General features: G+C 34.8%; 3 protein-coding genes across 5 annotated transcripts in view; 2 read left to right on the top strand and 1 right to left on the bottom strand.

The window, feature by feature from the left end:
- The window catches only part of LOC123865648, a 131846-nt gene that overhangs the window by 14534 nt on the left and 98793 nt on the right, over positions 1-18519 (bottom strand). For 2 of the 3 annotated variants that reach the window (XR_006796013.1, XR_006796014.1), the window contains exons 5-6: positions 9307-9529; positions 5057-8284 (exon numbers count right to left, since the gene is read on the bottom strand). Coding sequence is in view for 1 of the 3 variants with exons in the window: in XM_045906830.1 (XP_045762786.1) it covers positions 6081-8284; positions 9307-9529 (2427 nt within the window). In the remaining 2 variants the exon portion in view is untranslated. Of the gene's footprint in view, positions 1-4592; positions 8285-9306; positions 9530-18519 lie in introns of those variants that run through there. The other variant, XM_045906830.1, reaches the window with a different exon arrangement.
- LOC123865662 (stress-associated endoplasmic reticulum protein 2) lies at positions 555-3698 on the top strand. The gene is made up of 3 exons (XM_045906858.1): positions 555-692; positions 1423-1536; positions 2364-3698. The coding sequence occupies exons 2-3, from the start codon at positions 1450-1452 to the stop codon at positions 2469-2471; spliced, it is 195 nt and encodes a 64-aa protein (XP_045762814.1). The 5' UTR covers positions 555-692; positions 1423-1449; the 3' UTR covers positions 2472-3698.
- On the top strand, positions 13177-14483 carry LOC123865661. Its single transcript, XM_045906857.1, has one exon. The coding sequence runs from the start codon at positions 13361-13363 to the stop codon at positions 13952-13954; it is 594 nt and encodes a 197-aa protein (XP_045762813.1). The 5' UTR covers positions 13177-13360; the 3' UTR covers positions 13955-14483.

The following is an 18519-nucleotide window of genomic DNA, read 5'->3' as shown; positions in this document are numbered from 1 at the left end:
ACCAATTATTTTAGACCTAATTATTTGAGTAGGTATCTACTAAGTATCTACTAACTACGAACCTACATAAGTTTACAAAGAACATGCTACCTAGAAAGTGTACAATTTATGAAACTTATGTCTGTTAGCAGGTATTTCAATCTTTTCAAGTTTCTCTTCCTTGACGAATAGCCACTCTGCCCTCTGTATTTTAGAGATTAAAATTTCTAGCGCCACCTAGTGTAATTTGAAGATAACTGATTCCCTGTTCTGTGGAGTGCCATCTATTGGAGGTAGCATTAACTACTAATTCGTTTCAAGAACTGGTAACGCTACTGTCTACTGGATGGCGCTGTTGTTGTTATGTATTTTATTTGATTTTATTTTATTTTCTTGAAAATCTATAAATATTGATATATTTGAAAGCCGTAAAATAAAAATTCTGCATTTTGGGAAATTATACAGATTTTTTAGACAAGAGACATTATCGCTCATTATCGCACAATACGAAGTAAATAATGGCAATACAAACTGACGAAACTGACGCGTGTCAAATGTCAATGTTTGCAAATGACATTTACGCGCGACGTGTTGATCTGTTGACGTTTTGTTTTGTAATTTTCTGTAATTTTGCTTCGTGGTTTCACTTTTATATACGTGTCAAGTGAGTTTGAGCGTATTTGGCTTTTAGAGCCTTTAATTTTAAGATAATTGTAAGTATAAATTGTATATTAACTGTATTTGTTAAATATGGAATTGATGTCACGTATTTTCCAAGTTAGTGCGCACGATAAAACATTTGTTTATTTAGCTAATGAAAAGTGGAACGCTGGAACGTTTTCTCCAGAACATTTATGAAATTCTTAATTTACCGTAAAACCCACGTTTAACGCAATAAAATTACATACCTATTTGGTTAGTAAGTAAACTGAACAAGAAGTGCGTGATGATGCTAGGTTACCTCTACTTTTCCTTGAATTGTTTTCATGCTAACAGCTGTCTCAATACACATTTTCTTAACTGTATGAACTGTATTGAATAAATTCTTTATCTTTCAAAGAATTGTGCGTAGTTGCAAAAGAAAAGACAGTATTTAAGGGTGTCAATCAACTCTTAAGTCATAACTTATTTAATGGTATTTTGTTTTAATAATATAAAAATTTTTTTGGTTATCTGCAGTTAGGAACGCAGTATTTCAGTGTCTAAATGTAGAGCATAATAATAAAGCTGTAATTTTGTTTTTATGTTGCATTCACATAGAACTTTCACATTTAGATTTACTTACAGATATTTTTTCTGTGTGTAAAACAAAAATAGCACCTGTAATTATGAGCCTTAGGCAATAATTGGATTCTAGTTAAATACAACAACATTCTAATATGAAGAAGTTAAATAATTTGCCTATGTATATATTTAATTTAAATAAGTATGTATTTTTTTCAGGACAAATAAGAATATTAATCAAACAAAATGGCACCCAAACAGAGAATGCGCATCGCCAACGAGATTGCCAGCAAAAATATTACACAGAGAGGAAATGTACCCAAATCAACTAAGGTAGGTACCTAATTTTAAGTTAGAATAATTAACCACTTAAATCCTATATCTATTGTACATATTAGATAAGTTATACATAAATAACTGCCCCTCTCTTGCCTCCAATAATACAAAAAAGTTAGACAAGAAATATGTATCGATGAAATATCTCAACAAGTGGGGGTTGATCCTATTTAGATTTGATATGCTCTCCCTGCAAAATTTGGTTTAATTTTGAGTTCACTGCTAAAGCACTGTTAGTTCAAGTAAAAGATCACACACATCATTTCCTTATTCTAGTAGATCATCATTCCTTAGTCTAGTAGTGAATGAAACAAGGAAGTTTCATACGAGTCTGTGGGATTTTAACTATGTTTCTGTATGTATCATATTTGAGGAGAAGAGGAACAGGATCAGCATGACTGAAATCTTCTTCTTGTAAATCATCAGATCGGAATTGAATTCAACCTGACTTGACTAACTAACGAATCTCGAATAAATAAATGTCAGAAATGCAAAATGTTCATTTGATTATTATCATGTTTAAAAGACTTCTAAATCAATTATTATCTTATCATTCACACATTAATGTAGTAATCAATTATTGTTTTTATTATGACTTCTTGTACCTAATTAGTTATAGTTAATTGTTAAGTGTATTGATTTTATTAAAGTTTAACCTGATATCCACAACTTTGGTCACTTGAATTTAGGTTTTTATTATTCTCATGCAAGGTGCTTTTAGTTCAGAAGAAATCTGAAAAGAAGATATGGCTAACGCCCGCGCGATGGTTAAAGACAAAAAAACAAAGTAAATAAAGTACCTAATTTAAATATTCTCATTACAGGAAAAGGACGACCAATACCCGGTAGCACCCTGGTTAATTGGACTCTTCGTCTTCGTCGTCTGCGGCTCTGCTGTATTCCAAATCATCCAGTCTATTAGGTTGGCCTAAACCCCTCTGTGATTCCCCGACTGATAATTTTAGAATCCAGTTGCAACTTGTGGCATAGGTTTGTCTCTTTCATTTCTATATTGCTATAAGCAGGATGTAAATATACTTTTTTTATTTAATGCGAGTTTCCATTTTATTTCTTGACACTGTAATAATAATTAATTATTTTCTTTAGAAATAATTCAAATGCATGTAACTAATGTAATGACATACCTATTTCAATATTATATTACTTGTGCCACATTAAAAAAACAACCATGCCACCTTCTGTGTATTAAATATTTTGTTCTAGTAAAGTATTTGATACATCCAAGGATTTATTTGCATATTTCTAACTATATTGCTTACATAGTTGCATACAAAATGGTTTAGTGTAAGCACAGTTTAATTATAATCTCAAAAAACTTGTATGTACTATATTCTTGTATATTGTAAATTAAAAACTTAAGGCTAGGGATGCACTGTTTAACTTTGGTTATGTATAGTTGTTATAGCGACTACAACTAATCTAAAAGTCTGTTTTAAAATACGTTTCAATGAAATATTTCTGAATTCTTCCAATGATAACTTTTGAACAGGAATATTTTTAAAAACAAAGTTACTTGGTGGATTTCTAGCCCTTATTATAAAGCAGGGTTTTCACTATTGGGTCATTACTTATTTTTTCCTTCATTGACAAAGTCAAATAAAATTTTCATGGAACTTAAAAAAAAACACTTAAAAAGTTATAAATAGCCATACCAAATTACAGCACCTATTTTATCCACTTAGGGGTGCTGAAGTTCCTTTTTGAGTGGGGTTTAAGTCATAGAGTAAGATTTTCTTCATGCAAAATCTCGAATTGATAGACCTAGTGCATTGATATGACAGTCAGTCAATCAGTTTCTTTTTATGATTGAAATAAATGCATTTAAATCTTCCAGATTATAATCTTCAAAAAAGGAAAGATGCCACTTGTTACTCGGCAATAGTGAAACCTTGCTTTACAATATAGCATTTTGATGTATTATTGAATTTATTTTCCATTCCTAATTGTTTTATGACCAAGTTATGTAAGACGCACAAGAAATTGACTTTGTGCTGCAAAGTTATTGTGAATGTATTTTAATGATTTTAGTCCAATTTTCATGATTTGAATATTTTTATCCTCGCCATGTGAAATTATTTGTCGGTTCTATTTTTTATTTTAAATATAATTTATTTCAATAAATACAGTATATTTGTCAACTCTACTCTTTCATTTACTTTACCTTCATTTAGGTAGTACTTTCAAATAAAAACAAGCAAAATACCTAGCTAATAAGCAATTAGTCCAATAATGGTCCAATATGAACACAAGGCGTTGACTACGTATTACACAAAAACAGATCTCAGTCAGGCTTGTGTAATATTTAATCCAGTCTATTACTTGCGCAAACCGCCTGTATGTAACTTCAGATTGGACTACTAGTTTTGCCATCAGTCATCACTCTATCGGAATTAACCTACGAGTATTTGTGTATCTGTCACAGCGAAATGGCATAAACCGGGAGTTAGCCAACACCCTTAGGGACATGGCTAACGCCCGGAAGATGGTTAAACGAGAACTCAATTAGACAATTTCACTAAACAAATCTAGTGATACTGAACATCTGATAATATTACCCAATAAAACCTAAGTGCCAGGCCTGCCTGCACCTGTGTAAGAAATTTAAAAAGCGTGTAGAGCGCCAGCTGAACTACAAATCTCCATTGCACTCAGGCAGTGTGGCCTGCTTCATCTCCATGTAGTGCAAAATTACAAACCATACGCGTATTTTCTGAGTGACGTCTTGCGTCGATAGTTGCGCTTGCGCTTTGGGTGGATTCAAGGTTCTAATCATTTTTTAACCCCCGACGCAAAATGAGGGGTGTTGTGTATCTGTCTGTGGCATCGTAGCTTCTAAACGAAGGAACCGATTTTAATTTAGTTTTTTTTTGTTTGAAAGGTGGCTTGATCGAGAGTGTTCTTAGCTATAATCTAAGAAAATCGGTTCAACCGTTTGAAAGTTATCAGCTCTTTTCTAGTTTTCTTATAGAGGTTTTTGTGTCGGAGGTTTTTCTAATTTTGAGTTATAGGTAAAAGAAAAACAATCTATTTATTAGGTATTCGTTTATTCGTATCTTGAAAGCATCTCTGAAACAATATATTTATATTTCGTTTTCGAGAGCATCAGACTTAAATCGATTTAAAAATTATTATCATACAACATTTAAAACTATATAATACAAAAATTTACAAATAACATAATTGTCATGTGATATGTGATACTTAGAAATAGAGCCCGATTGTTACACAGGTAACGTAAATGTAGGTATTTCATAAAATAAATTCAAGTCATTTTCTAAACTTCTATTGTCATCTCTATGCTTAGCATGAGTTTGCATATACGTTGATAGATTTCGAGTATTGAAACATTCTATTTATGTATATTTTTTTTTAATCTGCTTAGGGCACTGGCTTTAATACGAACTATATGTGGTAGGTACATCTGACGTTATAGGTAGTGTACGACGTTCAAAATCTATCAAATGTTTCGCGATGTGATTTCGTTGGTATTAAGAACAATTAATTTACAGAACGATATTGTACTTACTGTATTTCTCCTACCAGAATGAATGGGTTCAAAAGGGCTTTATTTCTACATAGTGTGGCCTTAATAAAATAGAATTACAATTAATTTGAGCACCTATAGTAGCACCGATTTTGGCCATCTTTAGAATGGAGATCTTGTTTATTATTAAAATGAAACATTTTGCGTTTATTACTTAAAATTACACAATAGGTAGGTAGGTGCCAAAATATTACATAAGCCCAACTTAGATATTGTAAAAAGAATAAGGTAATCTTTCAACATACACTTTTAAATATAATGTTGTGTAGGGTGTGTGATGCACAGAAAAGAGTAATAAATGGTTTATTTTAATAGACCGATAGAAACCAATTCGGGGTGCGGGTAGTGCGCGCAATAAGTAGTCCAATCTGAAGTCTAAACACAAGGCGTATGGGCTATGGCTGCGCAATGTAAAAAAACAGATCTCAACTTGGTTTGTGTATAATTAATGGTTTGTCTATGATCTGCGCAAACCGCCATCTAGCAACTTCAAATTGGACAACCTGCTTGTTTTACGATCACTATCATAAGACCCGCATAATAAGTAAGATAAGTACCCAAAGCTTGTACTTTCAAAATTTTCTGTTCAAAATTTCAAAATATGTAGGTATATACTTAATTGTAGAATACAGAATACTTAGTGGTTGATCAAAATAACATAAGATAAATGGTGTATCAAGGTGAATGTCGTTTATAGGAGTCTCATAGTCCAATTCCACACTTCATAAATTATTTTAATATTGATTTTGCTAAAAATTAGGTGAAGTCGTTCGCGAAGTTTCAGCCTCTATTTCGCAATAATATTACCATCTATATGACACGGGCTTACTTGAAATATACCTTATATAAAACAAAGCAAAATTCTAATAAAGTGATATGGAGGCGACATTTTGATACTTTTCAAAGTATGTGACTACTTGTATATTTTTTGTGACTCTTACGTGTAATTAATTTGCAATAATATAATACAACTATTCTATTTTAAAGTATCATAGATGGCCTCGTTGGGATATGTACCATTCAAATGGATACTATTGCTAAAACTTAAAGAATTATCTTTACTAAGGTGAACCTCTGTGGTTTCTAAGATTTGATTCTCAACTGGGTAATCGTCCATATTGCTAGTTATTTCTAATCTAATAGCGTGGTGTTTTGGATCCGCACTCTTATCACGCTCCCAAGAATCTATTGCTATAGATACATCATTTTTACTTCCCGTTTCATCGAATTCACTGGATGCAACGCTCGAATTATCCAACTCGAAATCTGTAGTTTTCTCTATCACCACAACTTCGATGTGCCTAAAAGAATTATCTTGGTTAATACTCATCTGTCTAGCTCTTTCGTCGTTGCGATTAATGATTTCTTGTTTGACATTGCATATCACAGGGTCCGTTGCAAGTACGTCTACATTGTAGTCGTAATTATCTTCTTCACTGGTTTTATTACCATTGGGTGTACAAATTTCGGCATATATATTATCAGAACTTGAATCAATATCTAATTTTTCCTCTTCTAAATGAACAGCATCCGCTACTTGACCATATGGCAAATCTTCAATAACAGGTAACTTTCGCTTTTGAATAGAAGATATAGATCGTCTTAGCTTCTTCTGTAGTTGAGGTTCTTCTTCCGATATATCTACGGGAACTGAATCTTCTATTTCGGATTTGGGTGTAGGCGCCCTGGGTTTATCAATTTTCTTTCTAAAATTAACGAGCTTCTCAGTTTCGCTGGAGCGCTCGGTTTTGGTTGGCATACTGTTACTGTTGTTACCTTCTTTTTTGTCGCTAGGCTTTTTAGGGTGCAGTAAATTTGAGGTGGACTTGCTTAATACCCTTTTTGTTTTAACATGAAATTCAGAACATAATTTTTCAGTGATGAATGAGTGTTGCTTATAATTTATTTCGAAGTCATTATCATTATAAAGTGAGCCAGCTCCAAACATATTGATATCTTCGCAGCTTTGTATTTGGTTATACGACTCTGATTTTACCATAGCCTTTTCGGGTATTAAATCCGGTTGTATCCTTTGTCGTCTCTCGAGATTTGTGGAGGATTTTGTTGCTGATGATTTTTTTAGCATATTTTCATCTAACGATTTTAGTTTTCTTCCAGAACTCGAATCACTTTCCATTGAACCACAATAGTTTATTTGATCTACACTAAGGTTTTTGCGACCGTGCTTCATGTTGATACCGCTGTCTTCCTCTTCCGTGCAAGAGCCGTCTGGCATGCCCGTCTGTACCGACACTGATTTTGTCAGTACTGGTTTCTTGTGACTGGAACTACATTGACTAGTACCCATTTCAGATGAAGACGTTGTAAGACTTTTATAGGAGTGACTCTTTTCAGCTGTCCCGTCATTCTTTCGAAACGCTCCAAACCGATCTTCAATAAGTTTAGCCATATCTTGATATCGTTCAATTGAACTATGTTTTTCACCCAATGGATCAAAGGGATCTTTAATATCTCTATATTTTTCACTGTTTTCTATAGCTGTTATTTTGTCGTTCAACTTTTCTGTGCTCTTTAACAGTTTTAAATTTTTGAACCAATTCCCTTTCTTCTTTTCGGAGTCTTCTCTAAATACGTGCATTTTATCATTAGTGAACTGTTCCGAATCTACTTTTTCTTCGTTTTTATCATCCTTACCTTCATCGTCGCTATAAACATCGTAGTTCATATGCTCGAGTTCGTTTTTACTTAAAAATATTATGGAACCCTCTGTTTCATCAGGTATATCTTTTAATACTTTATCACTTTTACCAAATAGTCTCGTCGGGTCTAGCTTTAAGCCTTGAAGGGTGAATTTCTTTTCTTTTTCAAACTTAACTGGTTCGTGGTCTTCTTTGATAAGATCCTCGGCTGTTTTTGCTTTGCTTACGACAGTCGAGTTTGCGTACGAGATCTGCCTGATCCAGTTGTCAACGTTCAGTTGACAGAAGGTTAGTGCTTTCTGGAGACGAGCGGACAGAAACATTCTCTTTTCATTTTCGAATCCGAGCTGCGTTCTACGGACCTTGATGTTGCTGTTGAGTGGAAGCAGCTGGAGCGTCTCCTTCGCATGGTAGCGCGGATCCACCTGCTTGCTCGGACTCGACGGCAAGGAATTATATTCTGGTAGAGTACACATAACCAATACTGGCTCAGTGCTTGCCGATCGCAGCAGTAGATCGTCTGAAATTAAAATATGCAAATTGAATCATGTTTTCCTACGCATAAAAAGCACAAAAACCGTCCGTAGGTATTGTAAAATATTATGTATTCTTATAAATAGATTACAGTCATGTATGATTTATCGGTGTGTACATACATGACAAAAGACTAAATTTAATGAAACAAGTTGAACTGGTCAGCGAACCTAGCAGAGCCAGTTTATTTATAGTACCATCTCTCAACGTGGTGCCAGCAATAGCGATTATTATCGTTATTTTATCGACCACATCGGTAAATTACCCGGTGCAATTATGATATCAGCGTAAGATTTTGTAACTTCGTAGTGAAAAAGAAGATTGCGTCTCTAAAATAATAAGTTCAAAAAAGAGATAGCGATTATTTATCAAAGTCGTTACAAGCCGAGCGCATCTTTCGAGAATAATTATATTATTTATAGCCAACATTATCAGATTAAAACTTAATTTGTACAATAATAATTTCATACAATGTAAGGAGTACCAGTGATTCTAGATAAGTACAACTTACAAGCTGTTTATATAAATGTCTAACTTGTGCGAGAGCCCTAATAGATATCGGTAATGTAGAAACATACATTTTATTACTATTATTTATTATTCATTCCGTTCACGAAGCTGTAATGGCTAGAGATTCATAAGAAAGTGTTGGCTCCGAGACAAAAGCACACAAGCCGCTATTATGCATCTTATGTTGTACATATAGGGCACAAGGTCTGGGAAAATTCTTTTATATTATATATTTTGAATTTTTACCTAGCCTTTTTTGAAATCTTTTTCAATCCTTTTTTAAGTATCTTTTTTTTATACTTAGTTTTCTTCACACCTTAGAGAATATCAAGGACAACTTTCAGCCAGGTTTCCTCACGATGTTTTCCTTCACCGTTAAAGCAAGTGATATTTTAATTGCTTAAAAATGCACATATAACTCCGAAAAGTACTGATGGACATATGGGTTTTAAGCAGGAACTTAAAAAGTTAAAAGCTTAAGGAATGGCTGTTATTTACCTCCGACATCATGCGCCATTTCAATAGGTACAGTGCCGGCCAGTAGCCGGACTCGAGTTGGAAGTCTCCACAGGCTTAGCAGATGCGGTAGACGATGAGCTCTCTGCGCTATGTCAGTTGGCACCGGCGCGGTGGATGGGTTGTCCTCATATTCCGTGGGCGACAGCTCTTCGGGGCACACCTCGTACATCTCGCCCTTGGTGTTGATGGGCACGAAGAGCTCCTGAAAAATATGATTGCTTCGTAAGTCTTTATCATGTTTCAAGATGTTCGGGTAGTAATAATTATTTAGTCTAATGTTTTTTATCTGTAACTAGTAACTTGGTTTTTTATATCCAAAAAGAAATGAATGCATGTTTTTTATATTGTATAAGAAAATGAGGCACGAGAAACACACATATTTAGATTTCAGACTACTCCTTAAACTGTTATAGGTACTGTGGTATACCACAAAAAAGTAGTACCCTATACGATATACGTACCTATCTAAGTTGGTAACTAAGATGGCTAAATAAAAAATTGCTTGCGCATTGCAAAGAAAAAAACGAGTTAGGCAGTTAGAATAAAATCTTAATCAGGTACTACCCGAGAAAAAATCTTCAAAAAGTAAAAAGTCTTCAAAAATCTTCAAAGTGTAGTAAAGAAAAGGGAAAACGGGAATAAAAATATATCTGGGCGCCGGGTATATTAATGTGTTATTTTAACAGTAGACGCGAATGCAGGCATGTGATTAATTTTACCATTAGATAGTAGCTATATCAGCTTGTAATCAGCCCATGACACGTTTAGCTGCAAGCTATTTTACAGCGACAGATCGGATTAATCGTCTCCGTTGTTTTACTTACAGGCAAATTACCTATCTTTTTTGACGTTCTAGCATTTAGAACCTCGGGCGATATGCCATGAACAGTTTTGTGTAGTTTTTAGTTAAAAATGCTCGTCTTAGTAGGATCTGCCGTGATAGAGTCTTGACTAATTACCTATAAGAAACTCAAGTTGGCCTATCTACTTGACTACATGAAATATTTGTAATTAAAAATAGAATTTTTGTAGATGGTACTTGATAGGGCGGCCGGGTAAGACTTTGTGCTTTTAGTTTAATATCTGGCTGTGATAAAAAAATTGTAATTTTTTTCTCCTATCATTTATCTGCAATCAGTCGGGGGACTATAAGCAGATTATTTATGCTAAAGTTATTGAAAACGAGGGAGCCCATTGCTCCAACGTCCATCAGATAGGTATCGAGCACGTCAGCTCGTTTTAATCTTTTTACTCTTGGGGCAGCTAGCACTTCTAGCTTGGCAAGTGGTTTTGGAAGCTTGGCAAGACGAACTTTATGCTTTTTGGACAAGAGACTTGTTTATTTCCTCAGAAATAGTTGGCATATCAAGATACTAGAGAAATTCATCGTTGCGTGTAAACCAGTGAGCGTTAGTTATTGTCCTTTGAAGTTAATTTTTTTTGCCATGAAACAAATCAGTATAGCCATGTGAAACTTTTATCCAGATGCTCTACAAAATCTACGTGTAAAGCACCAATGAAATCACTACAAAAGTATTTTTAAAAATTAGTAATTAGTAAATATATAAAATAAATAAAAATCAAGACATATCTTTTACCAGGGCCTAATATATAATCTATGTGGTAATAAGTTACTTTTATACCCTTGGCGTTTTGATATATTTTTATTACTTAGGTAGGTATGGCATTGCCTAAAAATGATACAATTAGTTCATGTGTGACCCATACTACAATACCATATTTACTAAACCAACCATACACTAGCTCAAGTCTATATCTTCCAGAATTAGTTAGGTTATAGACACTTGTAACTACCTACTATTCTTTCCGTGCATACACTTAGATACCTACGTATGTAAAATCTATCGGGCTCAGAGGCGTGGAAGCAACATTTGCACACTTGCGTACAACAAGTTTGATATTAACCTAAATAAAGTTTCATACAATGGTGTAACTGCTTATCTGATGCGAATGCAAGTTCATTACTTCATCGATCTTATAAAGCTGGTAGGGCTGGCACTCGCTTGGATTTTAAAATAAAAAAAATTGTATTTATTACTGATTGCTTAGTTTCTAAGCTATAACGAGTAAGAACTCCTTTATTATCATCCGTATTATAATGTACATATTGAATATTTTAATTTATAATTGTCAATCCAAGATTTTCCTATTCTACAATTAAGCTTAGGTTCCATTGAAATAGAGATATTATAATCGCTTTTGCTATAAGACCGCCTTCACACACTGCAGCGATTAGATTAAAATCCTTGTATGTTTGTCGAAATGTTTACTTTGTGTGTGCAAAAAGTATAAATAAAACCAAATAATTTAAATATGAAACTCAAGCGGCATAACTAGAAGAGAGCACGCACTTTCAGTCATTTATTGAATAGAGTAAGTACCTACGTAGGTACCATTTTTTAACTAAACTGAAAGCTTATCTTTATGTAAGCCAAATAAATTACCAAAAATAAAATTTCCTTAATAACTTTCCTAAAGTGACACCCCTAACTCAACTGCCATGTAACAAAAAAGGTTAGAAAAAGTTGAGCTTGTATGCAAAACAGTTTAGGTTCAACTTCACGCCTATTTATCACCCAGTTTGTCACTTAAATGTTATGACTACCCGCTAATGAGACGTCGCCGTATAGTAATTGTCACATACAGTTTCATTTAGATTGCTATCGCTACATGCGACACAGCAATAGCTGTATTAATGAAGCATATATTATTGTTTTTTTCTTTTAACTTTTAGTTCATCTTCTATATGTTACGAGCATGCTACGAGAATAATAAAATTATTATTATTGCTCGACGGAAAATGCTTTTCATACATCTAAGTCTAAGCTGTGCCACGTTGTTCTGTTTTTATTCAGGTTACTTCGTCCTGGAACAATGATCATCAAAATATTATTTTTTGATAGACTGATCATTAAATTACTCATAGATTAAGGAAGTAATAGGTTCCTATTTCCTTAACACTGACACATCAATATACCTAGATATAATACCTACCTTCTACCACTTCTACTATGCGATGCACTGATACCCAGTGACGGATTAACCCTTAATCAAATTTAGCAATTGCCTAGGGCATCACGTCTGAGAGGTACCAAAAGAAGCACAAACAAAATCCGTCCTTAGGGCATCACGTCTCACTCAAGTCACCAAAAACCACACCAAAAAAAGTTTCTAGGACTAATTTGAAAATTCGCGCGTTTTAAGTTGTCATAGAGTCCGACCTAGTCATAACCCCACTCCAGCTTGCCTACTCGCAGCCCGCTTGTGCATTCGACAATTCGAACGCCTCCGAAAGCCGCAAGGCGCATTTCAATAAATAAATAAATTATGCTTTGGTTTTTATTGTTGTCGCACCTACTCCACTTCTAAAGTACGTTACATCTTATTTTACAAAAAACTAATGTTTTTGGCGGTAAAGGTTTAAAGACCGATTCTAGTTGACATACGGATAGGGGGGCCCACAGGCATGGATTGCTTAGGGCATCATGTAGTCTTAATCCGTCACTGCTGATACCGAGTGGATACAAAGATTCTTCAAAGGATACAACATTGCCACTAAATTAAGGAATCTATAGTGCCTACAAAATGACTTCTCACGCGCCATTCTCTGTGGGTCAACTGTCATATCAAAAGTACGTTTCACCTATAAAATAAAATCTAAAATCGTACTTTTAAATTATTTGACACTTCAAGTTAAAATGGCGCGTGCAAAGTCATTCTTTACGCATTTACTTGCACTAAGTTCTCACTCTCATTCATAGAGATATTTCATAATGTTTCATCAATGCTCTCGCTCTCATTGTTGTTGGTTATTGTCATCTTAGTTGTCATACACGTGTCATACCATGTGTCATACTCATTACTCTCTCAACTCCATCGATGCTCAACTCAAATCAACTCTGAACCTGAACTCGTAACATATAAGTAAGTATTCCATATCGCAAAGGTCGACGAAATATTTCATTTCGGATTTATTATAACATCTGATATTTTCTATAAATCTCGTCCGAAAATGGAACCGAACGATTGTGTTTTCAAGCCCTACAACTGGCTTAACGAAGCTGCGGTTTTCAACAAAAACATGGACCGGATACCTTTCGAATGGCTCGAAGCAAACGCAGATATCGTTGCTCTACTTTTCACAGCCCACAAGATCAACAAGGACGGGCTCATCGAGAAATTCTACCAAATTTTTGAAAACGTCAAATTCGTCAACGTTCCTATCGAGGTAATTTATGTACCTTTGGACGACACCGAAGAGGAGATGCAGAAGTCTTACGAAAACCAAGCGAATTGGTTCACTCTTAAATACTCTGATCCCTTAATACCCGTTCTAAAATACTTTTACAACATCACATGCATCCCTCATTTGTTGGTGATGAAAGTTGATGGGACAATAGTTTCCAGACATGGGACATTAGATTTGGAGGAATATGGTAAGAATGCCGTCATAACATGGCTATCCAAATCAGCGTCTACTAAAAAATGCAGGAGGTTTAGCAAGGAATTGTCAATGTATGGAGAGAAATGGCGTTACATTAATGTAGATCAGCAACACAAAAGCACTAAAGGAGATTACCTAAGGAAATTCTCGCATTTACAATGACACAGTTTAAAATTGGCAGCATCATCTAATATTTCAAGTTGTATTTAGAAAAGTTTTACTTGTAACAAAATTTGTAAAGAGTTTCCAGCTTTGATAAATATGGAGCTTCGTATTGAGTCTATTAATGCTTCGGCCGAGAATTTACACCAATATTTGACCAGTGCCATTACCAGTAGGTATTAGGTGAAATTAGGTTTGAGATTTTCCACCGAATAAATAGTTCACATACATAACGGAACTGTAATAAACTGACACGGCACCCTGTGAATATCAGCCTTCCTAATATGGTTCAAAGTTGACCGAAACAAAGCCAGAGACCATTATAATTGTTTGCAGTCCCGAAAATGATGTTAACACTCCTATTTCCAAGAAATAAGGACGTATATATAACGTCAATTATTAGTTGTAACTGCAAATAAATGTCGGTCACAGCCGAGTCCACAAAGTTATCTTGGTCGCTCCTATAAGAGAACTTAGTCCTTGTGTTACCACTGTAAGGTTTGAATTTCAATAAATTGTATACTCTGTATGTGCTAGTTTATATTATAACTACATATATATGTACATTCGTGCGATGCTTATAAAATATCGAATGCCCCAACTGTACCAGACTGACCGTGGTCGAAACGTGACCATAAAAACTGTCACAGAATATAAATGCCCCATCTATTGTTTTACTATTTTGAACTCAACTATTTCTGCTAATTAGATTGTAAATCGTACTTTCTTTTGCTATCAGATGGCATTGTTTATGATACTCGCAAGTACATTTCTCCTTATTTTATTAATAAGCACGCATTTCTTAATACTAATATAATATCATTGGTCACGACTCACGACTGAAGGCTTTAGGCCTGTCACATAAAACATGTAACTCTTCTCAGACCTGAGTGCGTTTGGAACCCTCGTAGCTTTAGTTTTAAGTTAATACATACGTAATTACTTATCACCACTACATCATTGTATTGCAAATTCAGCAATTGACAATCAGAAAGTGTACAGTGGTACTCAATTTGAATAAATGATTTGACTTTGGACTTTTGACATGTTCAGACAGACTTTTCTTCTTCGAAAAGTTCAGAAACGTCTCCTGATACAAAATATTATACCTGCTTAATATAGATCAATAATTATATTTTTATTGGTGTTAAGATTGGAACCTACACTGAAAAATAAAGAAATATTCAAGTGAATACTTACCTAGCTACAGTGGGTAAGAACTAGATATCAAAATCTATCGTATCTACTTATGAGCCATATAATATACTTATTGCGTGCGTGCGTATATCATTAGAAAAAGTATACTTTAATATGAAGGTATACCTACTTATCTATTTGTATATTTTGTCTTTGTCTAAGTGTTAAAAATAGTAGAGCATGCGCATGTCAGTTAGTAATGAACTACTTTTTTTCTCCCAGCTCTATAATTAAAGGGGCATGATGGGATGTAATTACGTTGTGTGCGAGCATTAAGTAATTTGTTACAGTAATGTCTTTATAATTTACTTTAGCTACAATGTTGCGACCCACTAATAAAATGTAAGTACCAAAAATCTATCATCTTAAATCGAACTGGCATATCTCTTTTAGAATGGCCTAAATGGCATAAAATCCAAGATGGCCGACAATTTTTTTCTAAAATCGTCATTATGTTGGGTGTTATTTTTGAGGCGTTCGGGGTCCTACCTAGTTATGAAAATGATGTTCATTTCTAAATCTAAGATGACGGTCTTCTTTTTTTTTTTCATATATTTAAAGTTTCACTTCCTTCTCGTGTAAACTAGAAATTAGAATACATACGAGTATGGTTGGACTACGTGGTATCACACTATAGCTCCCTCGGACGCCAACTTCAGCAAATAAATCGTCCCTAGAATATTATTTCTTCCTTTACTTTACATTACTGATCACTTTAATAACTATAACTTTTTTATACAACCTCAGTCCCGAGTCACGACAGACATTATTGTTATTCTAAGAATTTATTCATTATATTTTATGGGATGGGATGGATCCGTCCCTTTGAGCTAATCCTAACTAACCCGCAAAATTTTACCTAAGTGACCTTTCAAGGGCGGGTAGAAATACTTTGAAATTTGAAAGGCATCGAGGGATCTTGTTCATAATAAATTATAGCACGAAAGCGCCACGAAAAATGTTCTTGCAGATTTTTTAAGTACCTACCTACCTATTCTTAGTTTTGGTTCAAAAATGTATTGGACTTTTCAAAGACGACTTGATTTAATAAATCCATATCCCTGATTCTTAGAAATTATTATTTCTATATGGCATCGTACCGGCAGTAGGTACCTACCTACTACCTACGACTACCTTAGCAAAAAATTGAGATTATCACAATTAGAGGTCACAAGCGATCGACTATCGTCACAGTATAGCACCGGATTTACTAGCCTTGAGACTTTAGAACCTGGGCTGAAATGAAGAATCGTCGAGACTTTAGGGCCAGTAGGCTCGACTGCTGTTATGTGAAACGCTGCAGTAAGGTTTCAGCTGGTGTAGAAATCACGCAGTAGTGATTCACATATTTATAATTGGTAATACTTAGCATAATTCCCTTTACGTGTTTTCGTTCGTTGAAATAAACTTCTATTTATTCACATATAAGTATTCATTTAAGGAACTTGAATGAAGGAACTTGCCTACCTATGACGAACTGAAATGTAATGTTTAATAAGACTAAAATATAATAATTTGAAACACGTTAAACGATATAAAGAACAATTTACATACTAACACCAAAGAATGTAACAAGAAAGAGCTAATTCAACACGACTCACTTACACCCCATTACCATTTCTTACCATTCGTCTTGCAGTCGTGCGCTTTGGGAATAGCTCGCGGCTATCCGATAAGCTCTTACATAATTAACCTCATTATGCCGTAAACAAAATGGAGTGCATCATTTTTCGCATGCGTCTGTTGTAATAGGGCTGGATCACTGAAATGGCCATATACAAGTATGCTAGAAGAGATGTGCAATACAAAATGACAGTTATATTATGTGCCGATCCGAGGCGTCTCACTACCGAGGGTACCGGGAATTAAAGTTAACTTCTTTGTCGTTACACTCTTGAGTCTTGACATAGCGGTCGTGGCACGTGGTGGACTAGACAACAGACGAAACTCTAGCGACCGACCAATGACGGTATATCCATCACACACTCATCCAGGCAACTGGGTAGAAGAGGCTACATTGGAATCAAATTACTCCTAAAATGTCTGGTGCAGAAGGCAAGGGGAACCACTGCACTATTTTCCCAAGAAAGTCATCATGAAAGGAAGTAATATTAAAACTGACACTTTGTGCCTAATGGTCTTCGTGTTGACACTATGCTGACAGATGTCTCATTACTAACATTTAGTTGCGAGCACGTTCAAATGATGCTCACTGCTGTTATCAGCGCCAAAATGGCGAAATTCAAGTTGCTTCAAAAACAGATCGGCAATCGCCCAAATCTATCAAACGCCCAGCGTACTTGTATTATTAGAGGTCTGTGGATTGGATGAAATATTGAACTGTTTTGTTATTGGAGCACTTTATAGCTGCGAAGATGGAAATCTAGACATTTTTTGCTTGTCTGTCTGCTTGTTTATCTAGGTTGATCGTAGAGACCGACCGATATTGACGGGATTTTCGTAGGCAGGTTGAGCGGGGGCGGGAAAACAGAGACACTACGAGATTTAAAAAAACTAAGTAAATCGACGCGAAATATTTTCGTAAGGAAGCCGTATACATAAGAAAACAATTTAATAAAATATGGAAAACTCAATCAATATTTTCTCTAAAGTCCTCTCACATAGTACATATTTTCTCTTAAACAAGAAAAAAAAGTAAAAATCGTGACAGCCCTATTCCGTCGTCCTAGCAACACGGTTCACCGAGGACACTGCCCTCACATTGCAGAAATGTACAAAAGGACTCTCCGTGCGTTTTCTATACTCTCTACCACAACGCAATAAAGTTGACTTTTCTATTTCCAATTGTAAAAATAGCTTTGCACTGCAATAGGATTCTTAACTTAATTTTGCGTTCTGTTTGAGCGTTATCCAGTTGAAATACGGTTTGTTTTCGTTTGTTTGGATTGTTTGTTTTATTTTGCGAGATCTTTACTGTCGAGATCCTGCTGTGCGTTACTATGGGTTGTCGAAGCAAAATAGACAAAGAGTACTTAATGTTCTTTCGAGTGTAAGGAGGTACTTCTTTTTAATTTCATTGCAAATGGCGGCCGGCGCGGGGAATGGCGATTTTATATAATGAAGCCTTTACTTTAAACATCTTAGAATACAATAAAGTACGAAGACGTTTTCTATAGGGATTTAAATTGGAAAATCCTGTGCCTTACCACGGAATTAAATGTAAGAGAAATGAATAAAATATAGATTTCTATTAGGTAAGTACCTCTTATAATGCTTGAACTATTTGAGAGGTTTTGTTAAATCAGGAGGTTATGTCGGTACTAAGAAATAAAAAGGTCTTACAAAAAATGAGAATCATTTTTTTCATAACAGTCATGTAGAAATAATGTCAACTTTTTGGCCCAGTG

Source organism: Maniola jurtina, chromosome 5 (assembly GCF_905333055.1).
Source record: "Maniola jurtina chromosome 5, ilManJurt1.1, whole genome shotgun sequence".
Taxonomy (NCBI): Eukaryota; Metazoa; Arthropoda; class Insecta; order Lepidoptera; family Nymphalidae; genus Maniola; species Maniola jurtina.
This window is presented reverse-complemented; position numbering and strand designations above follow the sequence as displayed.